Source organism: Candoia aspera, chromosome 16, assembly GCF_035149785.1.
Source record: "Candoia aspera isolate rCanAsp1 chromosome 16, rCanAsp1.hap2, whole genome shotgun sequence".
NCBI classification, from domain to species: domain Eukaryota; kingdom Metazoa; phylum Chordata; class Lepidosauria; order Squamata; family Boidae; genus Candoia; species Candoia aspera.
In genome coordinates this window covers 962,703-987,496 of record NC_086168.1, presented here as the reverse complement: position 1 = coordinate 987,496, position 24,794 = coordinate 962,703, and the positions used below count along the sequence as shown (strand labels likewise).

The window sequence follows — 24,794 nt, the reverse complement described above, 5'->3', positions numbered from 1 at the left end:
AGTGATGACCAGCATCATAACTATTTCTTGTTACAAAGCAAGAAACTTCTGTAATAGAGGGGGGGAGGGGCACTCAGAATTACTGTTTGGAGGAAAACCCCAGAAGCAAGATTGGGAGAATAAGGTGAGCCCCCATCTTGCTCTACAAGACATCCATTCCCATCCTTACTTAAAGAAATACAATCCAAATCAACATGGCAGGTTACAGCTAAGAAAACCTCACTGTGTAGGTTTTCAAAGGGGTGTGTGCAACTGACAGGCTGGCAAACTTTTTTCAGGCCTTCACCAACTTCTACATGGAAGTTGATGTAGTTGCATGAGAATGCTTACATTTTGCACATGGGCCTTAACCATTAGCCCATGTCACTCAAGTAAATCAAGATCAATAAAAGGACAAATTAAGCAGGTACTTTTCACTGAGCTATGTCCTTTATCCATTCACATATCTGGATTCCAATGTCTCACCACCTCCAGGTCTTTAACCTTTTTTGTAGATGGGCATATGTCTTTTGGAAGCATATGGTTTGAGCAATATTCTGCATGATTATTCTTTTCCAGTTATTGTTGGACTGTACTCCTGCTTCATATTGTTAGTATTATTGGTATTCTTTAATTGTAAGAAAACATTCCTTTATGGAAAAGAATCCATGCATGTCCAAACAGGGTTGTGTTATACACCACAAGGGAGTGATCATTTTCTGACTCTCTTTCTAACACTCTGGTGTGTGTGTGGGTGGGTGTTTCTGCACAAGATGTATTTCTGCATATTAAGATCTGAATTCTCTCTACAGACCTCCACCATGTGCAGATTGTGGAGTGTACTTTTTAGCTCCAGCCTCCATTCCTAAGGTGGCCTGGGGAAACTCTGCCCTCCCTGACCAAGATTTTGCCTGGGGTGGTGGGGAGAGGCACCTCTGATTGTAGCCCAGGCTCCCACATCTCTTTCACACTTACGTATTCATCAGGGTTTGGATCTTGAGAGTGAGGCACATCTGGCACAGCTGTGTCACAGTCTGGGCTGTAGTGTTCACAGTAATCGTAGGCTGCTTGATGGTCTGGCACAATGAGCAGCTGCTGGATGTCGCCCTGCAGAGAACAGACAAACCACAATAACATCCCGCCATTTGAGCGAACACCAAATGAGTGCACATGGATGGACAGCACTCTTTGCTATAATGCTCAGAGGTCCCCTCCTTTAAAAAATAAACCCACAATTTTTTGTGAATGCTTTGTATGGAATTCCACACATCTGGAATTTATTTATTTTGTCATATTTATATGGCTGCCCATCTCACAGACAAGTGACTCTAGGCAGCATACAACAAAGCTAAAAGCAATATATACAAGCAATTATTAATTAAATATATATGAATGTGTGTGTGTGTGTGTGTGCGTGTATAGGATGAACAGCAGCTGTCAATTACACTGGAACCATCTCAATTATTTCACCAGTCCCCTGGGGTCCCTGATGACACAACCAGGTCTTGAGGGACTTCCAGAAAGTTAAAAGGGAGGAGGCCAGCCTCACTTCAGAGGGAAGAATGTTCCATAAGGCAGGGGCCACAGCAGAAAAGGCTCACCACCTAGGACTTGTCAAGTGAAGCTCCCTAGCCGGCAGGACCCGCAGCATGCCCTCTCTGCTAGATCGGGTGGTGTTACTTAGGATTTCAGGGTTCATTATTAGCTTTTTCATAAAGGTGATATTAGCATTTTAGCATGGCATCTGTGTCTCCTTTTGAACTTAAGGAGACCATGTTGTCCTTTTAGCTAAAACCATTTTTTCTTTTATATGCAAGAGACCTTTTCAGAAACCAAACAATAGGGAGTTTATTCTGGAAGTGCTTGAATAAACTTGCAAGTTTTAAGAAAGATATAAACTCAGCTGGGAAAGGGGGTGATGTAACCCATAGATCTGCCACTTATGGAATGTAATCTAGGATCAATGCTTTCTCTTGTTTAATCCTCACATTTAATTAATTAATGTCTCTTGTTGTTTTATTTGTCGCTTTCTGACACATCACATATACTGAATGTACGTATCCTTTGTTTCTGTACCCTGTATAAAGGCTTGACCACACCCACACAACCCCAATAAACGCTTTTCACTCTGCCTGAAGTACTTGGCGATTCTTACTGTCAGGAGGGGTGAAAACGCCGCTTTGCAAAGTTAGCGTCTCTCTCCCAAATTCAGGGATCACGTGCTTATCAGTTCCACACCAACCTCGGATGCGTGCGTTTTAAAGGCAACAGTGGGGCGGCAGATGTAATCAGGGAAGGGCAGTCCCTCCAATAACCCGGCCCCTGCCCTGAAGGGCGTTAAAGGTCAAAACAGCACCTTGAACTGCACTGGAAACAGACTGGGAACCAACGCAGCTCGTGGAGCAGAGGTGTCACATGTGCTCTTCTAGAAACACACATGACTGTCCGCCCCACTGCATTCTGTACCAGCTTTAGCTTCTGGACACTCTCCAAGGGCAGCCCTGCATAGAGCATGTTACAACGGGGAGGTGACCAGGGCATGAGTGACTGTGAGTAGAGCCTCCCGATCTAGGCACGGGCGCAACTGGTGCACAACAGGAAGTCGAGCAAAGGCCCTCCTAGCCACGACTGCCACCTGCTCCTTGAGCAGGAGTCACGAGTCCAGAAGAACCTCCAGACTGCACACAAGGTCTGTTTGGGGAAGCACAGCCCCACCCAGCACCAAAGATGGCATCATCCTAGAACTGGCAGGCCCCAAAACCCGCAGCCACTCAGTCTTGCCAGGGTTCATTTGAAGCCTGTTGTTCCCCATCCAGACCCTCACAGCCTCCAAGCACCGGGAAGATGTTCACAGCATCACTTAATTTGCCAGGAGTGGAGAAGTATAATTGGGTATTATTATGAGTGAACTGGTGATACCTCACCCTATGGCAACAGATCAGCTCACCCAGCAGCCTCATCTAGATGTTAAATAGGAGCGGAGAGAGCACCAACCCCTGTGGCATCCCACATAGTAGGGGCCAAGGGTGGGATCTTTCCTTCCCAATCAACACCAATTGGAATTGACCCCAAAGAAAGGAGGGTAACCAGCACAACACCGTGTTGCCCACCCTCAGTCCTCTGAGTTGATCCAGAAGGATACCATGGTCGATAGTATCAAAAGCCACCAAAGGTCAAGTAGGATGGATGCACAACCCCCATCCCGCCCATGCCAGAGATCATCAAAAACTGAAACCAATGCTGTTTCCAACCCATACCCGGGTCTGAATCCTGGCTGAAAAGGATCCAGATAATCTGCTTCACCCAGGTCCTCTGAACCTGTTGTGCAACCAACTTCTCAACCAAGGCCTCCTTAAGAGGTAATGGAACTGTACCTTTCTTTTTATTCAAAGAAGAATTTACCACTGCTATAACCCACTCACACAGCACTCTCCGGCCGCCTTAACAAGCCAGGAAGGGCATGGATCTAAACAGCAGGTGGCTGAGATCACAGTCCTAAGGACCTTGTCCACTTCATCAGGCCCAACAGTTTCAAACCATTCCCAGATAACCAGACAAGACTCCACCCCAGGCATCTCCTCTGGATGTGCAACAAGGCTAGCGTCCAACTGTGAGTGAATTCGAGAGTCTAACAGATGCTGAACAAATTCTTCCGTACTCCCCTGCAGGGGCTTCTCTGAGTCCCCTGTACCCAAGAGGGCATATGTCACCTGAAACAGGGCCACAGGATGGCTATCCGCAGATGCAATAAGGGCAGAGAAGTACTGATGTTTCACTGCCCTTACTGCCACAAGGTAGGCCTTAATAGCAGCGCGGCGGGGTGAGCTCCCGTTGCTCGTCCCAGCTCCTGCTCACCTAGCAGTTCGAAAACATGCAAATGTGAGTAGATCAATAGGTACCGCTTCGGCGGGAAGGTAATGGCGTTCCGTGAGTCATGCTGGCCACATGACCCGGAAGTGTCCTATGGACAACGCCAGCTCTAAAGGCTTAGAAACGGAGATGAGCACCGCCCCCTAGAGTCGGACACGACTGGACTTTACGTCAAGGGAAACCTTTACCTTTACCTAACCTGTGTCTGGTTGAGTTCGTCATCTGTAGAATGCCAGCAATGCTCTAGATGTCTCTTCTGTCATTTCATCTATCTTAACTCCTCCGTGAACCATAGGGAGTGCCGGGATAGGTTGCATAGGTACAATCTGATCCAAAGCCTCAGCCGCCCTTTTATTCCAAGCAGCGACCAAGGCTTCAGATGAACCGTGCAGCAGACCAGCAGGAACAATTCCCAGCTCCCTCTGAAACCCATCAGGGTCCATCAGTCACTGAGGGCAGACTGATCTAACAGGTCCAGCCTCCCTGCAGAGGATGGCAGCACCAGAGAATCCCAGGGTAATCAGGATGTGATCTACCCATGACAAGGGGGACACCAAAAGCTCCCCCAATTTCAGATCACATAGCCACTGCTCCAACAGGAACACCAGATCCGGTATGTGACCACTGTCCTGTATCAGGCTCTGGATGACCTGGGATAGGCCCATGGCCATCATAGTGGCCATGAACTCCTGAGCAGTCTCAGACCCCACTCCCAGAGAAGGCAGATTGAAGTCCCCCAAGACCATAAGTCCGGGAAACCCCACTGCCAACCCAGAGATGGAGTCAAGGAGCTCAGGCAGGGAGGTTGCTGTACAGCAAGAAGGCTGGTACAACAGCAACAATCCCAACTGAGCCCTAGAGCCCAACTTAAAGAACAGGGTCTTGCATCCAGTGACCTGTGGTGCAGTACCTCTGAAGGCTGTAAGCGATTCCCAGATGACAATCGCCACACCTCCACCCCTGCCCCAGGGTGTCCACTGATGTTATTCCTGAAACCCAGCTGGGCATATCTCAGAAAGGGCCACCCCCCTCCTTCTGGGCTCAGCCAGGTCTCGGTAATACATGCCAGGTCAGCCCTCTCATCAACAAGTAAGTCACAGATGAGGGAGCCTTATTACAGACTGAATTTCAGGAAATGTTGAAAGGGCTCTCACAAAATGCCCACAATGCTATGAGATCTCTGCTGTCCCCTCCAGTTCTATCTGTGAAAAACTGGAGGCCTAAATAGCAAATCACATCTCTCTCCACCTACACACACTGTACCCTTCTTTTTGATTATCAAGTTGGTGTTGAGCCTTAGTGACCACACAGAGACTGCTACCCCAACCCAGCCCTCCTGCTACATTTAGGGCAGGGGTTCCTAAACTTTTTGCCATTATACCTCCCTTTAGTGTAATCTCCCCTAAAAATCCAAACACCAACATGAACACAAATGAGCAATGAAAACAATACAGTGAAACTTTGGGAAAGGTGGATTTATTGTAGCAATATAGCTAAAAGGTTCTTCACTCTGTCTGCTCCTCCCCAAGGGAGGTACAGATCACAGTTTGGGAAACCCTGATTTAGGGTGTGGGGCATAGTGTGAATGCAGGAAAGGGGTTAGTGCAGCCAGCAGGTGCAGTGTGTTATATGGGCCCGCCTGGGGACCTTGGTCCTAATCCAGCTGCCAGGGTAAAAGGGCAGGCAGAGTACCAGAGAGTGCCACATCCATGCATGTTCAATGTGCCACCACGTTGGCTCTGAATGAAGCCCCTCCTCTCACGGATGTTAATTTCTCAGGGAGGGGGCAGAAGAAAGAGACTCTCACCCAGAAGTTGCAGGGAGCAATGAGAGGAGCAATGTAGGACATATTAGATAGCAATAGCAAGATGTATTATCTTTTAATATTATCATCACAGAATCCTGCAGTTGGAAGGGGCCACTGGAACCCCCCACTCACCCAGTGCAGGTGTCCAAACAGATGCCCCCCAGAGAGAGGCTGCCTCAGCTTCACACATCCAGGGAAGGGGGACTTATCCCTCTCGGTCACTGGCTGCTCTGCCCCACTGCTCTTCCTGCAACAGGTTTTCTGAACATGCATTCTGAGTTCTTTAAATCCTTATTAGAGGATCTCAGTCCCTTCCTCCCTCTCTTTCTATCGTATGTATTCCCAGGAAATGGGTAGCCATATTCGCAGCATTGTACAAACACAGGGCACCCTCTCTCCAGCCACCAGCTGCATGAGGCTTTCTCACCCACAAGAGGGATTCTTCACCTGGCTCTTCTTTTCCTATGCCCAGCTCATCTGTTATGTTCCCATTTTTCCTTCCTTCTTTCAAGGAGGCTACATTCAGTTTGGCTCCAGCTAGGGCCTCAGCAGCCCCCTGCTACCCCTTGGCTGGCAACCAAACATTCACTTTAGCTCTAGCTGGACATGAAGGCTTTTTCTTCTCCGCTGGTTGCCAATGTCCAAATATATCCAAAGAATAAGAGTGAGCAGGTGGGAGATGTCATGCCAAAGGAAGGTGGGGAGGCACCACCATGCTGTGGGGCAAAAGACTGCCATTGAGATCAAGCCTGGAAGAGAAGCTTTCTGCTCTGCTCAACTCTCACTGGAGGTGTTGCAAAACATCTGGATTCCTCAGTGTGGAACATGGACTCCATACTAGACAGTCATCTGACTTATCCACCTCTTTCTTCCACAATGCAATGGTATGTGGGCACAATTCTTCAGTAGATTTAATTTCAAACTAAAGTACTTGCTGCGGGGGGGGGGACTTCCTGGCTGATGCATTGTCTAGATTGCCTTAGCACGACAGCCAAAGGGAGGAGGTGGTGGACACAGTTATGTCCTCTCCTCAGTTCAGTATGGCAGTGACTGCTAGGAGTCAGAAAGCAAAGATGACCCCGAAGGTAGAAGGAGACATGCAGAGCGAACTACACTGTGCTGCACAGCAAGGCAAATGGCTGTGGGAAAATAAAACCTTTCTGAGAGAGAAGCAGGGACTATGGTGGAAAGGTGAGAAACTTTATGTTCTTGAAGGATTGAGAAGGAAAAACCTTGAGCGATGTCACGACATTAAGTCGGCTGGCCATTTTGGATTCATAAAGACTTTACACCTGGTTCGGCGGCAGTTTCGGTGGCCAGCCCTACGCAAAGACGTGGAAGATTATGTGACCAGTTGTCCCATTTGCGCTGTAGCAAAGAGGGCTGGGGGCAAATCTAAAGGACTATTGCAAAATGTGGCAAGCCCTACAAGGCCCTGGAAGCAGATTGCAATGGATTTTATAGTGGAACTACCTGAAAGTAAAAAGAAGACAGTAATTTGGGTAGTAACAGACTTGTTTTCTAAACAGACCCATTTCATCCCTTGCACGGGGGTTCACACAGCTAGTCAGCTAGCCAGAATGTTTATTCATCACATATAGAGCCCCAGAAAGAGTGATCAGTGATCATGGAATGCAGTTTACTTCAAAGTTTTGGAAGCAATTTCTTAAGCTTATAGGGGTGGAGCAAGGCTTAAGCTCCTCCCACCATCGGGAAACAGATGGATCGTCTGAACGACAGAACCAGATATTAGAGCAATACCGGAGATGCTATAGAAGCTACCAACAGGACAACTGGGTGGACTTACTTCCTTTTTCAGAAGTAGCTTACAACAACACGGTTCACCAGAGCACATTCCAGATGGCGAATGGGCAGGACTTTGCAGCCATTCCCGAATTACCAAGAGAAGAGAATAAAATCCTAGCATTAGATGAATGGATAAAACAATTCACAGATAAATGGCCAGTCATTGAAAAGACATTAGAGGGAGCAAAAGCTGATTACAAAAAATATGCTGACCGTAAACGATCACCACAATGGCCGATGAAAGTGGGAGAGAAAATGTATCTATCCACCAAGTATTTGAAGTCTACCCAACCTTCAAAGAAGTTAGCACCAAAATATTTTGGCCCATTCCCAATCTCTAAAGTGATTAATGAGGTGACTGTACAACTGCAGTTGCCAAAGAAGCTGAGAAGGGTTCACCCTGTTTTTTCATTGCAGCTTGTTGAAACCTGTGCGAGAATCTTCACGCTGGCATCCAGAAGCATCTCCACCAGCACCCACGATGACTGAGGGGGAGCAACACTTCGAGGTTCAAGCCATCCTAGATGCGTGACGTCATAGAGGACTACTGCAGTACCTGATCCAGTGGAAACATTTCCCTCCAATGCAGACTGAGTGGGTGGACAGTCGACATGTGCATGCCCCACAATTGGTGAAGCAGTTCCATGAGAAATATCCAGAGAAACCCAGATGAACATGGCTCCACTGACTAGTTTTCTCAATCATATGTTTACAGATGGGGAGGGGGGAAATGTGATTTAAGGGGGATAGTCATTGTTAGGAGAGTGGTATGTCAGAATCAGAGCAATCCAGAAGAATTAAATTGCATCTGGATGCATCCTTCTGACATGAGTTTGTAGTTTGCAGTTTGTAAAAACCTTTTGGAGTTTGTTTAGAAGAACACAGAGCAGCAGAAAGGGGGGGGGGAGTTTCAGACCACATTCCAAAGGCGTCTTATCACTCAGCAGCCATGACAACAAAATGGCCTTCAATTAGTAACCATGGCAATGGATAGGCACAGTTAATTAGCATGGCAGCACAGGAGGAGGGGGAGGAATGAGTTTTTTTCCCAGCTGCTGGGAAGCGGGAAATTCAGATGTGCCTTTGTATCCAACCTGATGTTTTCTCTTTAATAAAATTACTCATGTATATTCTAATGGCTTGTACTGTAGAGTAATGTATTAAGGCTGTAATGTGAGGAACCTCACAGAACCCTCCCTAGTTTCTTAGGCTGTAAAGGGGACGGGGGGGTGGGGGATGGAGGCATGTACTTCAGACTTGCAAGATTCTGTTAATGTAACCTTACAACAAAGCAGAATTAGCTCATCTGGCCATGTTGCCTTCTGGTCTACCTCACAAGGCTGACAGCTTTCTGATGGGTCACCTATCAGAACCCAGCTGAAGTTGCCTTCATCATTTGCTTGGTTCCTCTGGCATTCCAGCTATGTGTTGTTCTTTCTCTGGATTTACTTGCAACTTTGAACTAGTTCACACATATTTGTCCAGAATCAGCTGACAGCCCCATCAAACTATGGCACTCCTTAGCTGATCTGCTTGAAAAGTCTGAGAGTGGATGTGATAGGAGAAACCTGTCCAACCCATCTCTTGATCTAGTTCTGAGGGGGCCCTTCAACCCTGTGATTTATTCTTCCAGAGGCTGTCAAGAAGGGTCCATGCAGCAGCCTGAATCCCTAGAGGCCTTCCGACATTGAAGAAGATCCTACTTTTCCTCAAAAAGGACTCCAGGACATTCAACGGTGCCCCTTGTTCTCAATCTCAGCTCCAACATTTCATACATACAATACTCATCTGGGGAATACATAGTTTTTAAAAAGGTTACGCTTGAGAAAATTGCACACCATATAAAAAAGCACATGTTGGGATATTTACATTAAAAACAGTGTATAGGAAGGAAAGTTGCATACAAATGTGCATTTATTAGAGAAAGATCTGGATTTTCATGGCAAAGCTGACCAGTTTGGTCAGGGAAAAAACAATAAAGACTTTTTTAAAAGACTGGAGTCCCTCCTTTGGGGGCAGATGGGCGGTGATAAAAATTTGATAAATAAATAAATAAATACAGGCTTTTGTTGAAAGAAGAAAAGACTGAACTGATGATTTATGGATTTGGGAATTAAAAAGGGTTAAAGAGGAAGGGGGGAAAATAAGATGGCAATTACTTGATAGAAAGAAGGGTGGAAGTCATATTTCTATGTTTTCTTTCTTTTTTTCAATACTGTTCTTTTTATTTTTTAAAATTTAATTCTTTTATACTTTTCTTGTATTGCAAAATTCTAAACAATGTTTTTTAAAAAAGAGAAGGGTCTGGATGACAGGTGGATTAATTTTCTATACCTGACTGAATTTTGAAAGAATAAAATTGTAAGGAAGGGCCTCCAACTGGCTACAAATGAGATTCAGATGAGTGTCCCATCTCCCAGAAGAGAACAGGCTTTTGCAGATATACAGATCGTTACAGTACCCTCTTATGGGAGAAAGAAGGTTAAACAAAGCATATAAAAGGATAAAACAGAGTACACTGAAGAAATGGAAGCCAGGAAAAGAAAAGAGAAAAGCAAAGGAAATCTAACTAGAGCAGGTCTACACTGACGCCATTCACTATACTTCTCCGTGCCTTTCCATCCTTGCAAACCACCCTCACGTCTATATACTGCTTGGTACATTGCCTTTGTTCCTTAAACCTTTTGCCTCTCTCTGCTTCCGGATCTTAACTCCAAATAATCGTAACTTCCCTTCCTCTTGATCCATTCATGCTGCTTTCATTTATTGTGATTTCATCCTTTTCATTCTCCACGTAAGCCCAAACTGGAGATCCAGATGGCCCTGCTGGCCTTTTGCAAGGCCATAAAAACCTGGCTGTTCCCCCAGGCATGTGGGCTGGGAGGTTGGGTGAGCTCTGCCAGCTGATGTTGTTTTTATTGTAAGTTGGAATTTGTTTTTGGCAACCTCATAGAGTTATTATTTGGACTGTTGCTCTAATAGTTGGTTTTAACTTGTACACTGCTCAGAGTCACTGCTCTGAGATGGGGAGCCATATAAATTGTACAAACAAGCAAGCAAAACAAGGCAAAATCACCACGGTGAATTTCTTTTGTATAAAGAGACTGCTGCTGCTTCGACCCAGATAAAGCCTTCTTCAGAGAGATCAAACTGCCAAAGAGTTTGACTGAGAAAGTGTCCCAGTTGCCACCACTTCCAAAGCGAACAAGTTGGCCAAGCTAGTGCTCTGCAACAGTTCCCACAGCTCACTGTATGGCTGTTAATTGTCTGCAATGATGAATGGTCCCCCCCCCCCCCCCCGACACTCTCTGGCTCGCTCGGTCTTTCTCCAGTCACTCAGAGAGGAAGAGAGTATCCTTTGTACATTTGGAGGGTTGCTGCTGACCAACTAATATTAGAATTTTGTTCCCATCACAACAACATCCCACCACTGTACAGGCAAACAACAGACTTTCTGCCACATGCCGAGATCAGCCATTTCCCTCTCTTTACGTGTATGTCAAATACTTCAGAACCAAACAGAAAGCAGTTGCCTCATTTTCCCCCAGAGTTGGCTGAACTGTGATTAGAAAATTAGAAGCTGCCATTTCAGAATGTAGGAGAGCAGCCCTGGGAAAACTCTGTTTCTGGGCCAGTGGCTGGAGAAAAACAAGAGAAGGAGCGAAGCAGAGGGTGTTCTTTCCTCCTTCCCAAGGATGGGAGGCCACTCTTCAGAGGGTTTGTGGAAGCCCCACGGCATGTGAACAGCTAAGACAGAAGTTCTTTTTGGCTCAGGTTTCAAGCCAAGCCAGTGGAGGGGTTCAGGTGGGTATCAATGACTTTTCAAAATTCTCCATCAAAAGTATAATCAACAAAACTAGAGGAAGCTGCTCTTAGGATAAGACTTCCCACCATTTCTCAAAGCCAGACTTCTGTTTAGTAGTCCCACCATGGGGTGAAAGGAATTCCTGATCAGATCTTTGGGCCTGAACAGAGCTGTTGGAAACCAGGGAGGCTGCAGCTGGCTGGAAAGAGGATGATACAATGAAGAACAGGACCTGCTCTCCCTTTTGGTCTTCACACTTGACCTTCTCTCTCATTGTCAACCCTTTACACTCACATACCCCTTGGCCGCCTCATCACTAAAGAAGTGCATCATGTTCCATCAGGAAAATCTCACTGAAATTCTCTTCTCCTATGAAGAAAATTTTGAAAGTTTCAAATGAGAACTGGAAATACAGGACCATTTCTCTGTTTGATCCTTGAGCTGTAATGTGAGCCAAGTTATTTTTTTTTTAGCTCCTCTAAATTCATGGGGTGAGAATAAAATTAAAGGGGTGAACTCAAGGACACTTTTGTATTGAGTCCAAATTGCTTCCCACAGCAGCCATAAAGCATATGTTGATCTTTATAACCCGTGTCTCTCTTGGTGTCACTAACATGAAGAAGCAGCCACGGGGGGTTGTTTAAGTGGGTGAGAAGGAAGGAAGGAAGGAAGGAAGGAAGGAAGGAAGGAAGGAAGGAAGGAAGGAAGGAAGGAAGGAAGGAAGGAAGGAAGGAAGGAAGGAAGGAAGGAAGGAAGGAAGGAAGGAAGGAAGGAAGGAAGGGAGAGATGACCTGCAAAGGCTGACAGCCACATTTCCTTTCTAAATATAGTTCATTTCACTCATCAACCCTGCCAGAAAGCCAGGACTTAATGGGATGATCCACATTTAGTTCCTCAGCTTTGTGGAGGGTGTGAGTGTTGTTTTTCTCTGTGCCCTAAAGGGGAGAAATAATTAATCGGAGTCGTTTCTCAGATGCTGGCTGTTTGCCCACCTTGGACTGTTGAGTCAATCTATGAGAAGGAAAGAGTTTCCAACCTTCCTTTCTTTTCTTAAAATAACCTTTGCAGGAAGTGAGCAAAAATTTATACATTGTGCTGCTAAATATCATGCACAATTTGTAGAAATTTAATCCCCATTTAATGGGAAGAGAAACATTTCTGGTCAGATAACTACATTTTTCTTCAGCAAAGGATCATTACCTTGTCGTGATGCTGGAGCTTGAGCACCTCGATGATGCCATGAGCTAAAATGTGAAGGGCCGCCCAAGACGGGAAGGTCATGACAGAGAGGTCAGACTAAATGCGATCCCTGGGGAAGGTAATGGCAACCCACCCCAGTATTCTTGCCGTGAAAACTAAATGGATCAGTACAACCAGAGATATGTTGGTATACCATCAGAAGATGAGACTCCCAGGTCGGAAGATGGTCAAAATGCTACTGGGGAGGAACAGAGGATGAGCTCAGCTAGCCCCAGACGTGATGACGCAGCTAGCTCAAAGCCAAAAGGACGGCTAGCGGCCGACGGTGCTGGTGGTGAACGACGAATCCAATGTTCTAAGGATCAACACACCATTGGAACCTGGAATGTAAGATCTATGAGCCAGGGCAAATTAGATGTGGTTATTGGTGAGATGTCAAGATTAAAGATAGACATTTTGGGCATCAGTGAACTGAAATGGACTGGAATGGGCCACTTCACATCAAATGACCACCAGATCTACTACTGTGGACAAGAGGACCACAGAAGAAATGGAGTAGCCTTCATAATTAATAGTCAAGTGGCTAAAGCAGTGCTTGGATACAATCCAAAAAACGATAGAATGATCTCAATTCGAATTCAGGGCAAGCCATCTAACATCACAGTGATCCAAATATACGCCCCAACCACAGATGCTGAAGAAGCTGAAGTAGAGCAGTTCTATCAGGATCTGCAGCACCTACTGGACAACACGCCTAAAAGAGATGTATTTTCATCACAGGAGACTGGAATGCTAAGGTGGGCAGTCAAATGACACCTGGAATTACAGGTAAGCATGGCCTGGGAGAACAAAACGAAGCAGGATATAGGCTGATAGAATTTTGCCAAGACAACTCACTATGCATAACAAACACTCTCTTCTGACAACCTAAGAGACGGCTTTATACATGGACTTCACCAGATGGACAACACCGAAATCAGATTGACTACATCCTTTGCAGCCAAAGGTGGCGGACATCTATACAGTCGGTAAAAACAAGACCTGGAGCTGACTGTAGTTCAGATCACGTTCTTATTGCACAATTTAGGATGAGACTAAAGAGATTAGGGAAGACCCACAGATCAGCTAGATATGAGCTCACTAATATTCCTAAGGAATATGCAGTGGAGGTGAAAAATAGATTTAAGGGACTGGACTTAGGTCCCGGAAGAACTCTGGACAGAAGTTCGCAACATTGTTCAGGAGGTGGCAACAAAATACATCCCAAAGAAAGAGAAAACCAAGAAGGCAAAATGGCTGTCTGCTGAGACACTAGAAGTAGCCCAAGAAAGAAGGAAAGCAAAAGGCAACAGTGATAGCGGGAGATATGCCCAATTAAATGCAAAATTCCAGAAGTTAGCTAGAAAAGGTAAGGAATTATTTTTAAACAAGCAATGCGCGGAAGTGGAAGAAGACAATAGAATAGGAAGGACAAGAGACCTCTTCCAGAAAATTAGAAACATCGGAGGTAAATTCCAGGCCAAAATGGGTATGATCAAAAACAAAGATGGCAAGGACCTAACAGAAGAAGAAGAAATCAAGAAAAGGTGGCAAGAATATACGGAAGACCTGTATAGGAAGGATAACAATATCGGGGATAGCTTTGACGGTGTGGTCAGTGAGCTAGAGCCAGACATCCTGAAGAGTGAGGTTGAGTGGGCCTTAAGAAGCATTGCTAATAACAAGGCAGCAGGAGACGACGGCATCCCAGCTGAACTGTTCAAAATCTTGCAAGATGATGCTGTCAAGGTAATGCATGCTCTATGCCAGCAAATTTGGAAAACACAAGAATGGCCATCAGATTGGAAAAAATCAACTTATATCCCCATACCAAAAAAAGGGAACACTAAAGAATGTTCAAACTATCGAACAGTGGCACTCATTTCACATGCCAGTAAGGTAATGCTCAAGATCCTGCAAGGTAGACTTCAGCAATTCATGGAGCGAGAATTGCCAGATGTACAAGCTGGGTTTAGAAAAGGCAGAGGAACTAGGGACCAAATTGCCAATATCCGCTGGATAATGGAAAAAGCCAGGGAGTTTCAGAAAAACATCTATTTCTGTTTTATTGACTATTCTAAAGCCTTTGACTGTGTGGACCATAACAAATTGTAGCAAATTCTTAGTGGTATGGGGTTACCAAGTCATCTTGTATGCCTCCTGAAGAATCTGTATAACGACCAAGTAGCAACAGTAAGAACAGACCACGGAACAACGGACTGGTTTAAGATTGGGAAAGGAGTACGGCAGGGCTGTATACTCTCACCCTACCTATTCAACTTGTACACAGAACACATCATGCGACATGCTGGGCTTGAGGAATCCAAGGCTGGAGTTAAAATCTCTGGAAGAAACATTAACAATCTCAGATATGCAGATGATACCACCTTGATGGCTGAAAGCGAAGAGGAACTGAGGAGCCTTATGATGAAGGTGAAAGAAGAAAGTGCAAAAGCTGGCTTGCAGCTAAACCTCAAAAAAACCAAGATTATGGCAACCAGCTTGATTGATAACTGGCAAATAGAGGGAGAAAATGTAGAAGCAGTGAAAGACTTTGTATTTCTAGGTGCGACGATTGCTGCAGATGCTGACTGCAGTCAGGAAATCAGAAGACGCTTAATCCTTGGGAGAAGAGCAATGACAAATCTCGATAAAATAGTTAAGAGCAGAGACATCACACTGACAACAAAGGTCTGCATAGTTAAATCAATGGTGTTCCCCGTAGTAACATATGGCTGCGAGAGCTGGACCATAAGGAAGGCTGAGAGAAGGAAGATGGATGCTTTTGAACTGTGGTGTTGGAGGAAAATTCTGAGAGTGCCTTGGACTGCAAGAAGATCAAACCAGTCCATCCTCCAGGAAATAAAGCCAGACTGCTCACTTGAGGGAATGATATTAAAGGCAAAACTGAAATACTTTGGCCACATAATGAGAAGGCAGGACACCCTGGAGAAGATGCTGATGCTGGGGAGAGTAGAGGGCAAAAGGAAGAGGGGCCGACCGAGGGCAAGGTGGATGGATGATATTCTAGAGGTGACAGACTCGTCCCTGGGGGAGCTGGGGGCGTTGACAACTGACAGGAAGCTCTGGCGTGGGCTGGTCCATGAAGTCACGAAGAGTTGGAAGCCACTGAACGAATAAACAACAAACAACTATATTTTTAAGTTCCTGGTAAGAATATGACAGTCTCCCCATTTCATAGACCAGATTGAAGCTCCTTATTTTCTGACCTGCACCAACTCCAGCCTTTGCAAAGTTTACAGGAGCAACACAGAGACAACAATATGACCTGGCTGTCACCTACAGATTACCCATATCAAGCATGCAACACAATTATGGATCTCTAAGAAGTAAAGCCTCCCTTGAGTCAAGTTAGACTTCTGGCAAATCCATGCACACCACTATGTGGTTTTCTGGCAATAGTCTACCCTTGCCTTCTTCCAGGATATGTTATTGACTTCCTTGCCTATCTTAAAGCCCTGGAATTTCCTGACAGTCTCTCATCAAAGTGTTAGTGGGTCAAACTTGGCTTTGCTTTCTTCAAGATAGCGAAGATGGGCTTCTACACTGGCATAAGTCTGAATCAGGCTTGGCATCAAAGGACCTAGGGTTGGAAGGACCTTGGTGATCTTGTAGTCCAATCTCCTTGCCCAGAAGAATCCTCAGACTATCCCAGACAAATGGGTGTCCAACTTTGGCTTGAAAACCTCCACTGAAAAAGCACTGATGATTCTAGGAGGCAGGCTGTTCCACTGCTAAAGAGTTCTCATAATCAGGGCATTCCTTCTTCATTTAAGTTTGCATCTCTCTCCCTGTAAAGCTTCTACCAGCTGGTTCTTGCCTTACCTTTAGGTGCTATGGAGAATAAACCCACATCATCTTCCCTGTGACAGCCCTTCCAAGATTGCAAGACCCTGAAAACACACCCAGTTCCTTAGTCTCCAAGCCCCTCACCATCTTTGTCACTCTTCTTTGTACTTCCTTACCTGTTTCTCCTAACACCAATGCTTTGCAACTGCTTTAATGTTTACTTTGTGCTCCACATGATGAGAGGACACATGGTTTTGTGTGTATGTGTGTGTGTGAAGCCTTCTGTTGTCCCACCATTCCCAACTTAGCCTCACTCTTGGACCAGTCTCAGGACCACAGATGTAGGAAGTGGTCCATGAGAATACTCTTGTAGCTCAAGCCAGAGCCTCTGAACGAGAAAAATCTGTCAAGTGACCAACTCTTTTCTTCAACATCAGGATTTTGTCACTGGTTGCTGCTCCTCCCTGTTCCCATTTCAACCTCCTCTTGCTGTGAATTCGTTCTTCTCCCACCAAAGATCATTTGATCACTCAGTAGCTCCTTCTTCCCTTTTCTCTTCTTTTACAGACCCTGAACTGATGCCAGCAGAGCCATCAGCAAAGTGGGCCCAGAGCTCCAACATGGGCCTCTTGAGGGTCCTAAACTGAACCCAACCAAGCAGAAGTGCAAGTCCACCTGGCAAAGCTCTAGGGCCCAATCAGGACCTGCATGAGCTCTGTTTGCTGCATTGCTGGAACACGTAATTGCGATCATTTTAGTGCCTCCAGAATGATTCTTAAAATCAGTTCCCTGACCTCTGTTGTTATGGTTATTATTATATGTTGTTGTTGTTGTTATATGGTTATTATGGAATGCAGGCACCAAAGGACACAGGAGATTTAATCCCAGAGGCTTGCAGGTAGTGTCAGAAATGCCAAGATGGGAGGGGCAGGTTGTCTGTGAAAAATGACGGCAGAGTTCCTTTATGCGGCCCAAATACCCATACCCCTGTCCTTTGTTTTACCCCTTTCCAATCAGCTTTAAGGGGTTTCTCAAGTCAGTGTGTGACTGGGAATTAGTTCTGCCCTCTGCTTGCATTATTCAACCATGTCTACAGAAGCAGCAACATGACCCACCTTCAGAGGAATCTGCCCGTTGCCCCTCTCCATATGTCACTGTCCTATGCTTTCTCTTCCCATTAGGAAGCACACCCTGAGATAAATTGGAATAAATTTCCAGAGCAATCTAAGATAGGAATAATGGTAGAGGCCAAAGTTCTCCAAAGAGAAATTTGGGGGTTGGATGCATGTGAACTGAGCTATGGGAGAGACAACTAAAGAGTTAATTTAGTTTTCCTTAGCATCAAGAACTCCATCATCACATTTCTACTCTCTCATAATTGGGATATATAGATCAAATAACAAAAAAGTAAATACTTTAGATATTTCCTGCTGGTCAGAATCAAGTCAAGGTCAGGAATTTTGTAGAGACATGTGCTTGGTGGAATTTGTCTCCCAACAGCAGGGTGATATATTCCACCAACTCCATCAGGGACAACATATCTGCACAAATCCAGATGACCAACAGCTTCTAAAAGCATGACAGTTCTCAGATGTTGTAATCCTCATGATACAGACCAAGAATGGCCGAATGTTCTATTGTCCCAGTTGTAGACTTCCTTTTCATTCCTACGTTGCTATCCAGTGCATTGCTCAAGGCAGTCAAGGCAAGCTGCGTTGTTTTTTCTATCCATTCTTTTCTCTTTCCACAACAGGGAGCTGGTGTAAATATTTATGAAAGCACATTAATGTTACCTCTTTCATAGATGTATAATATACAGCTAGAACTCAAATACAAAACCCACAGCAAGAAACTCTCTAGATGTGTTGGGCTTCAATTCTCAATTCCTCACTAGGGAAAGAGGATTAAGGATCAACTGACAATTTAAATGTGGATAAAAAAGTGTCCTTCAGACATGAATCAGCCATGTCAACCATCTAGTCAGGTTCTCATCCAGTCACAGGTAGCTATACCATTAGAACGGGCACCACACAATTAAATTAACATGCTCTCATGTGGGCAAATACAAAGGATTCATCCTCACATCCCACTTACCACCACAAACTAACAATTTTTAAGGGACATGTCCTTATATTAGTGGCTCCATCTACAGCAGAACAGCCTGAGTCCCCTTTTCAGTGGTTCTGCTGTTAAACTGGTGGGCTCTCTCTGCAGATGCAAGTCTTCCCATGCAAACAGTCTACAACACCTCTCTGGATAGGGTGGTGATGGCACAGTGAGGGGCAAAGATCCGCCCATCTCTGATAGGCTGCTGAAGCTGTAGACATGCCCACTCCCTGTCTGGTCACTGGGAAATGCCCTCCAAGGACATTTTGGCTTCAGCCGCAAGAGAAACCAGATGACTAGTGGTTAGGCTGACCATATTTCCTTGAGACAAAAATGGGACATTGGGATGGCAAAACGGGACGGGGTTAAAAACGGGACATTAGGATAGCAAAATGGGGAAGGGCTGGGCAACGGGCTGGAACAGCAGGCAGGAACTTCTCCAGTTTTCTCAGGCTGGGAATCTTCGGATTCCTTCATTTGCGAGAGGCAAGGCTGGGCTGGAGAGTCTAGTGAATGGTTGTCCATGACAAGCTGTTCCTCCTTTGGCTGTGCTTTTACGTTCTTTTCTTCCCTCCATTTCAAGGCAGGAGCCAATTGGCTCACCCTTTGATCACCGCCTATCAGCTGATCCTGTTTTTTTCTTTTTAGGTTTCCCGCCCGGTTGAGCTCTGCAGCTTTTTTCCTGCCGTTTCTGCTGAGCTCCCCCTCCTTCCACTCAAAGTCAGACTGCATTCTGACAGGTTTGCGGGAACTTTCAAATTTTTAAGTAAGGTTTTTAAGAAAATGGGACAAAATGGACATTTATATTAAAATGATGGGACAGTCTGGAAATGTTAAAAAAACGGGACTGCCACGTTCAAAACGGGATGTATGGTCAGCCTACTGGTGGTGCTTGTTTTCACCCAGCAATACCAATCTCTTGGAAGACTGCTGCTTTCTGAATAAATGCCTCTCTTCCAGGAGATAACTACACCCATGTCAATGTAATGGTATGTGGGAATGACCTTGGGAGACAGGGCAAAGAAGAACTGGTGGCAAAGGGATACAGCTGTCAATGGTTCTCTTATTTACTATTATCAGAAAGATTTAAAGTAGACAGAAGAATTTATGATTTTGAACATAGTAAGACTGAATTTGAAATAGAATTGTGTACAAATGTTGAACGTGTAATTGTGAAAATGTATAAACCTTTAATGACATTTGAAACAGAAGAACAAGTGAAAGAATGTATGATAAAGTGGGCTAATTTTTTTGGTTATAATATACAGATGGAACAATGGGAAAATATGGGGCTGAAAGTATTGAAATTTACACTAGGTTATAATCTTAAAGAGACATTTTATAAAATTGTACTGTTGCAATGTGTCACCACAGAAATTGTCTAGAATGTATAAAGACACTTCAAATTTATGTCAGAAATGTGAACAAGAAGGGACATTTTATCATGTTTGGTGGATGTGTAAAAAAGCTAGAAAATTCTGGATTCAAATACATACACTGATTCAGAGGATTGTAAAGTTTAATATACAATTGAGACCAGAGGTTTTTCTTTTGGGATTGATGGGCAAATAGTTGTATTAGTTTGTATTAGTTTTTATCTTCCTTTAAAAAAAAATCTTTAATAAAACTGATTGTTTGGAGACAGGGCAAAGAGATACAACCAAGGAAATGGTCAGATAAAAGCCAGCTGAGCCCAGTGGGGTTCAGGGGCAAGAGGCTCAGAAGGGACCCTCCCTAGTTTCTTGGGCTGTAAAGGAGACAGGGGAAGAGATGTACTTTCAGACTTGCAAGATTTCGTCAATGTAGCTTTACAGTAAAGTAGAATTAGCTCATCTGGTCGTGTTTCCCTTCTGGCCTACCTCGTAAGGCTGACAGTGAAAAACAAACAAACAGAAACTCCAGCTGCTGGTTGGTAGGGTTTGGGGTGGGGGGGCTCTGGTTGACTTGGGAAGATCTGCCTGTGCTCTGTCCAACACACAGTTCTTGCAGTTACTGTTTACATAGACTACAGACAACATCCTGGAATACAGACATCCCCCCCCCCTCCTCCTCCTCCTCCTCCTCCTCCTCCTCCTGGAAGAATGATATTTTTTAAAAAGTGTTTTGGGGGCCTTCAAGCTCTCCAACAAAATAGACCCGTTAGGCTGGAGTTTTGCCTGTTTGTTTTTTGACATTAAAAAGAGGAAAAAAGCAGCTGAGCAGTTAGTGGGGCCAGAGACATGTGGGAGAAAGCAGGTAGGAGAGCCTGGGGACCCTCAGCCTGCCCTGCCACGCCTTCTGGAGGGTGATTAGAGGTTCTTTTCCCTGCTGGGAGGTGACCCTGCATGGCAGGGGAAAGGAAGCCAAAATCTACCAATCCCTTTCCTGAAACTGCCCTGCATTCAATCTCGAAGGACATCAGTCTCCGACCTCCTTGCTCAGACAGTGTGTAAATTGTGTCATGTTTTCCTGCTGCCTGAATGACAGGAGAAATACACATTATCAGGGACACGAAATAATGCCTGAACTCCCTGCCCACCGTGATATCACACGAGCCCAGAAGAGCACTAGGATGGCTGCGGTACATCCTCAGTGGTCCCTTTCCCCCCAGAAGGCAGGGAGTCGGGCCCAGCTTGCATGCCCCTGACCAGCATTGCTTGCAAGAGCTGCAATGGAAAGACGTGGGTTTTTTTTTCAGCTGCTCTGCATTATTTCTGCTTCTCTCCCTTGAAGAACTAATTAACACATTAGCTGCTAACTAATTAACACATTAGCTAATCAAATCTGATTGATAAACAAACAAATGAAAACCAATCAAAGCGAATATTTGTAGCTCAGGGTTGAACTGTGGAGTCCTTGGTGCTCTCTGAGCCTTGTTGTTTTCTTGCAGACTTTTCACTGCCAGACTCGGCACTGAAAATGTTGCCTAGTCTGGCAATGAAACGTCTGCAAGAAAACAAGGCTCAGAGAGCACCAAGGACTCCAGAAACAAATAAATATTTTTCACTTCTCATTCTAAGCTTCGGGCCTGGACTTTCCTGGTGGTATCCCATGCAAGTATTCTGCAGGTTTGACCCTATTTGGCTTTTTGGATCAGCCAATGTCAGCTAGCTTGTTGTGGGATTTAGGTGCTTGGCTCCTCACATCTGACAAGTCTAGATCACAAGGCAGTCCTCCCTAACCTTGGCACCTTCCAGATGATGGATTTCAGAGTTTCACCGTCAGCAGAGATGGTCAGCCATCTCTTGAGATAGTCTGCATCTGGATTTTCATAAAAGAGGAGATTTATTTAGATGACTGGAAGACCAGTCTAGCTTTATGATACCCACTAACTTGACCCCATTCCCACCCAGAGATCAGGAAGTAGCAAAATTACTTAGTGCTACTGATTCAGTAAGTCCTTTCCAAGCACTAGATGTTCCAAGTTCAAGCAATCTGAGTGGTCATCATGCAGCATCTCCTTTGGATGCTTTTTCCCCAATCTTCTTCAGCAAGTAACACATTTGGAAGGTTATATTCAGAGCCTGCAAAAGCACCGCAGCACCCTTCAAGAAGTGATACCCAGGTAGGCCAGAGGACTTTTATTGAAAATACCTCCCAGGACAGGAGAGGGATTTGGAAGCTATGCCGAATCTCTTAATGTTAATTGTTTGAGCAAAAACATGGAGATCAACATCTCTGCGGCCACGTTCTCGTAGCATGACTGAGTAAGTCATGCTCCCAACATCTCCATCCAGACCTGGGCAATCCGGGGGCTCTCCTCTCCAGCTTCTATCTGCATCTGCTCAAGCACTCCATGACGTAGCAGCTCACAAAGGGGCTTCCAGCCACAGACCAGAGCCTGCTCACAGAGCCTGACCCTGGCATCTTACACTCCTCTTGCCTTCAGGCTTTTCCTCATGACCACATTAACATATATTCCTTGAGTCAGCAGAAAAGTATGCACTGACTAGGTCAGGAAGTGATGCACTGCTTACAGTTTGAAAGCACAAGTGATGGAGTCACTGGAGCAGCTAAAAACAGCTTAAAGTTGCCTCATCTATGGTCTGGGGGTGGGACAGACAATGGCTGAGGACATGTCCTCTGGAAACAGTTAGCAGGACATCTTTGTGCTGAGGACAGCAGATGGGAGGATGGGTTCTTAATGCCTGTTTGGTCAAAGGAACAAAGGACAGAAGGAAAGCCACCTTATGGGCCTTTTGTCTTCAGCCAGGCATCCTACAGACACTTTGGACCACAACTCCTATAATTCCCAGCCAAGCCAATCGTGGCCCTTGAAACTGTACATAAGACAGTCAATCCACAAATCCTGAGATATTTTCAAATGTAGAGGAACAGAACCTCCCCCTCACACCCGCTCACTTCATACTTGAGCAAATTAATTTCCCAGACATCCTCTGCGTGCTTAACAAATAAATAGTTTTTGAACCAAACCCAGAAAAAGAAAATCTATGAAATGAAGTTCCCATGAAGTCCAAAACAAACTGAGCTGGCCCACATCTGCTAGATGAGTGTGCGGGGTTGAGTAGAATCCACCACAGTTCTTGGCTCACAAATAAACTGTTGCACTTTTAAAAATGGGTTTCAGAGAAAGTACATCAATACACATTAAAATACAAACAGATAAACATAGGTCTAAATTCAACTTTTTTGAGCGTCTTTTTTTAAAATGCAGATTAATTTGGAAACCCAATGGAGCAGACCTATGTATGAACACTGGCAAAAGTGGTGCTCCCTGGTTTGCCAACTCTGGCAGGCGATGTTTAAAGTAAGAGAAGCTGCCATGGACACGAATGGAATCCTTTCTGCCACAGGGGTGAAGTCTCCTTCCAGCCGAGCTCAGCTCCTTGTGACTTCACAGACAAGTACAGGCACTTTTCTTGGCAATGCTACAGAGCAGGGGGTTGCTTCCAGGAAGCTTTTCAAACAGCCTGCAAACATAGCATTTCCTGGTAGTCTCCCATTTAAGTACTAGCAGATGGGACCCTGCTTTGCTTTTTTTAAGATCAGCTAAAATTGGCTTCTTCATTGGCATAAATCTGGATCAGGCTTGGCATCCACACCAAGCATCCTCCTGCTGATCTCCTGAGACTGCTACAGTTTCTGTTCTGTGGCTCCCATTGTGAGCAGGCAAGGAGAGGTCAAGCCTTCTTGGATCAGGTGCCCAGACCCAGCCTTGCTCCATCTCTGAGCCCAGACAGAGCCATCCCCAGCCTGCTACTCTTGCCATAATTCCAAGGGAAATGGAGACATTACAAAGCCCCACAGGGGTCCTACCAAGGCTTGGTGTCCAGACCAAAATCTCCCGCAGGGAGTTTACCTGCTGTTTTGGAGAATAAAAGGGATTAGATTTTGCCCACAACCTTCAAGGTCTATCTCTTGTTGTTCTAAATAATTATTTTGGTCCTTAATAATAAGTATTTATTTATTTATTTGATTGATTGATTGATTGATTGATTGATTTATATTACTGCCCCTCTCCCCCAATGGGGGACTCTGGGTGGTTATACTGATGTGACACAAGCTCTGTTTTTTACATGTGTCATGATGTTGCATACACAGACAAAAGGGGTAGAACTAAGGCTGATTTTTTGCAGTTTTCTTGGCAAGGTTTTTTGGAAGTGGTTTACCACTGCCTCCTTCCTAGGGCTGAGAAAAAGTGACTGGCCCAAGGTTGGCTTTGTGCCTATGGTGGGACTAGCCGGTTTCTACCCTGGTGCCTTAACCATTACACCAAACTGGATTACTGCTAAATATTAAGAAGACACGCATTGCCCACCGCCAGTGTAAATGCGCAGAGAAGAAGCTGAAGCAGAAACAGAGGTTATCTTCCCAGGCACAAAAATTGACAGGGGCCTGACTGTAGCCATGAAAGAAAGAAGCACCTGCTATTGGTGAGACAGACTGGCAAATCGAGATGAAATATTAAAGGGCAGGGACATCACACTGGCAACAAAGGTGCCTATTGCCAGAACCATGGTTTTCCCAGCTGTAACAATAGGCTGTGAAAGCTGGACCATCAGAAAGAAAGAAATTCTGAACAAAAGAAATTACAGGTAGTCCTCACTTACTGACTGCCTTGTTTAGTGACTATTTGAAATTACAACAGTGTAAAAAATAGCTTTGCAACCAATCCTCACATTTTTGACCAGTGTAGCATCCTGCAGTCACATGATCACCATTTGTGTGCTTCACAACTGGCTTGCGACAAGCAGAGTTAATAGAGAAGGTAAAAGTAAAATTGTAAGTTGTGGTCATGTGATGTTTTACTTAACAACTGTGGTGCTTCGCTTAATGACTAAAGGGGAAGTGAGGTGGTAAGCCCGTTGTGGTCACATGATTTTCCGCTTAGCAACTGTGGCGCTTAGCAACGGAGCTGCCGGTTCCAATGGT

General features: G+C 45.1%; 1 protein-coding gene across 2 annotated transcripts in view; it reads right to left on the bottom strand.

Annotated features, from left to right (window-relative positions):
• Positions 1 to 24,794, bottom strand: part of COL5A1 (collagen type V alpha 1 chain) — a 234,267-nt gene that overhangs the window by 132,915 nt on the left and 76,558 nt on the right. For both annotated transcript variants that reach the window (XM_063316318.1, XM_063316317.1), the window contains exon 5: positions 955 to 1,086. In XM_063316318.1, the coding sequence (XP_063172388.1) occupies positions 955 to 1,086 (132 nt within the window). The remainder of the gene's footprint in view (positions 1 to 954; positions 1,087 to 24,794) is intronic.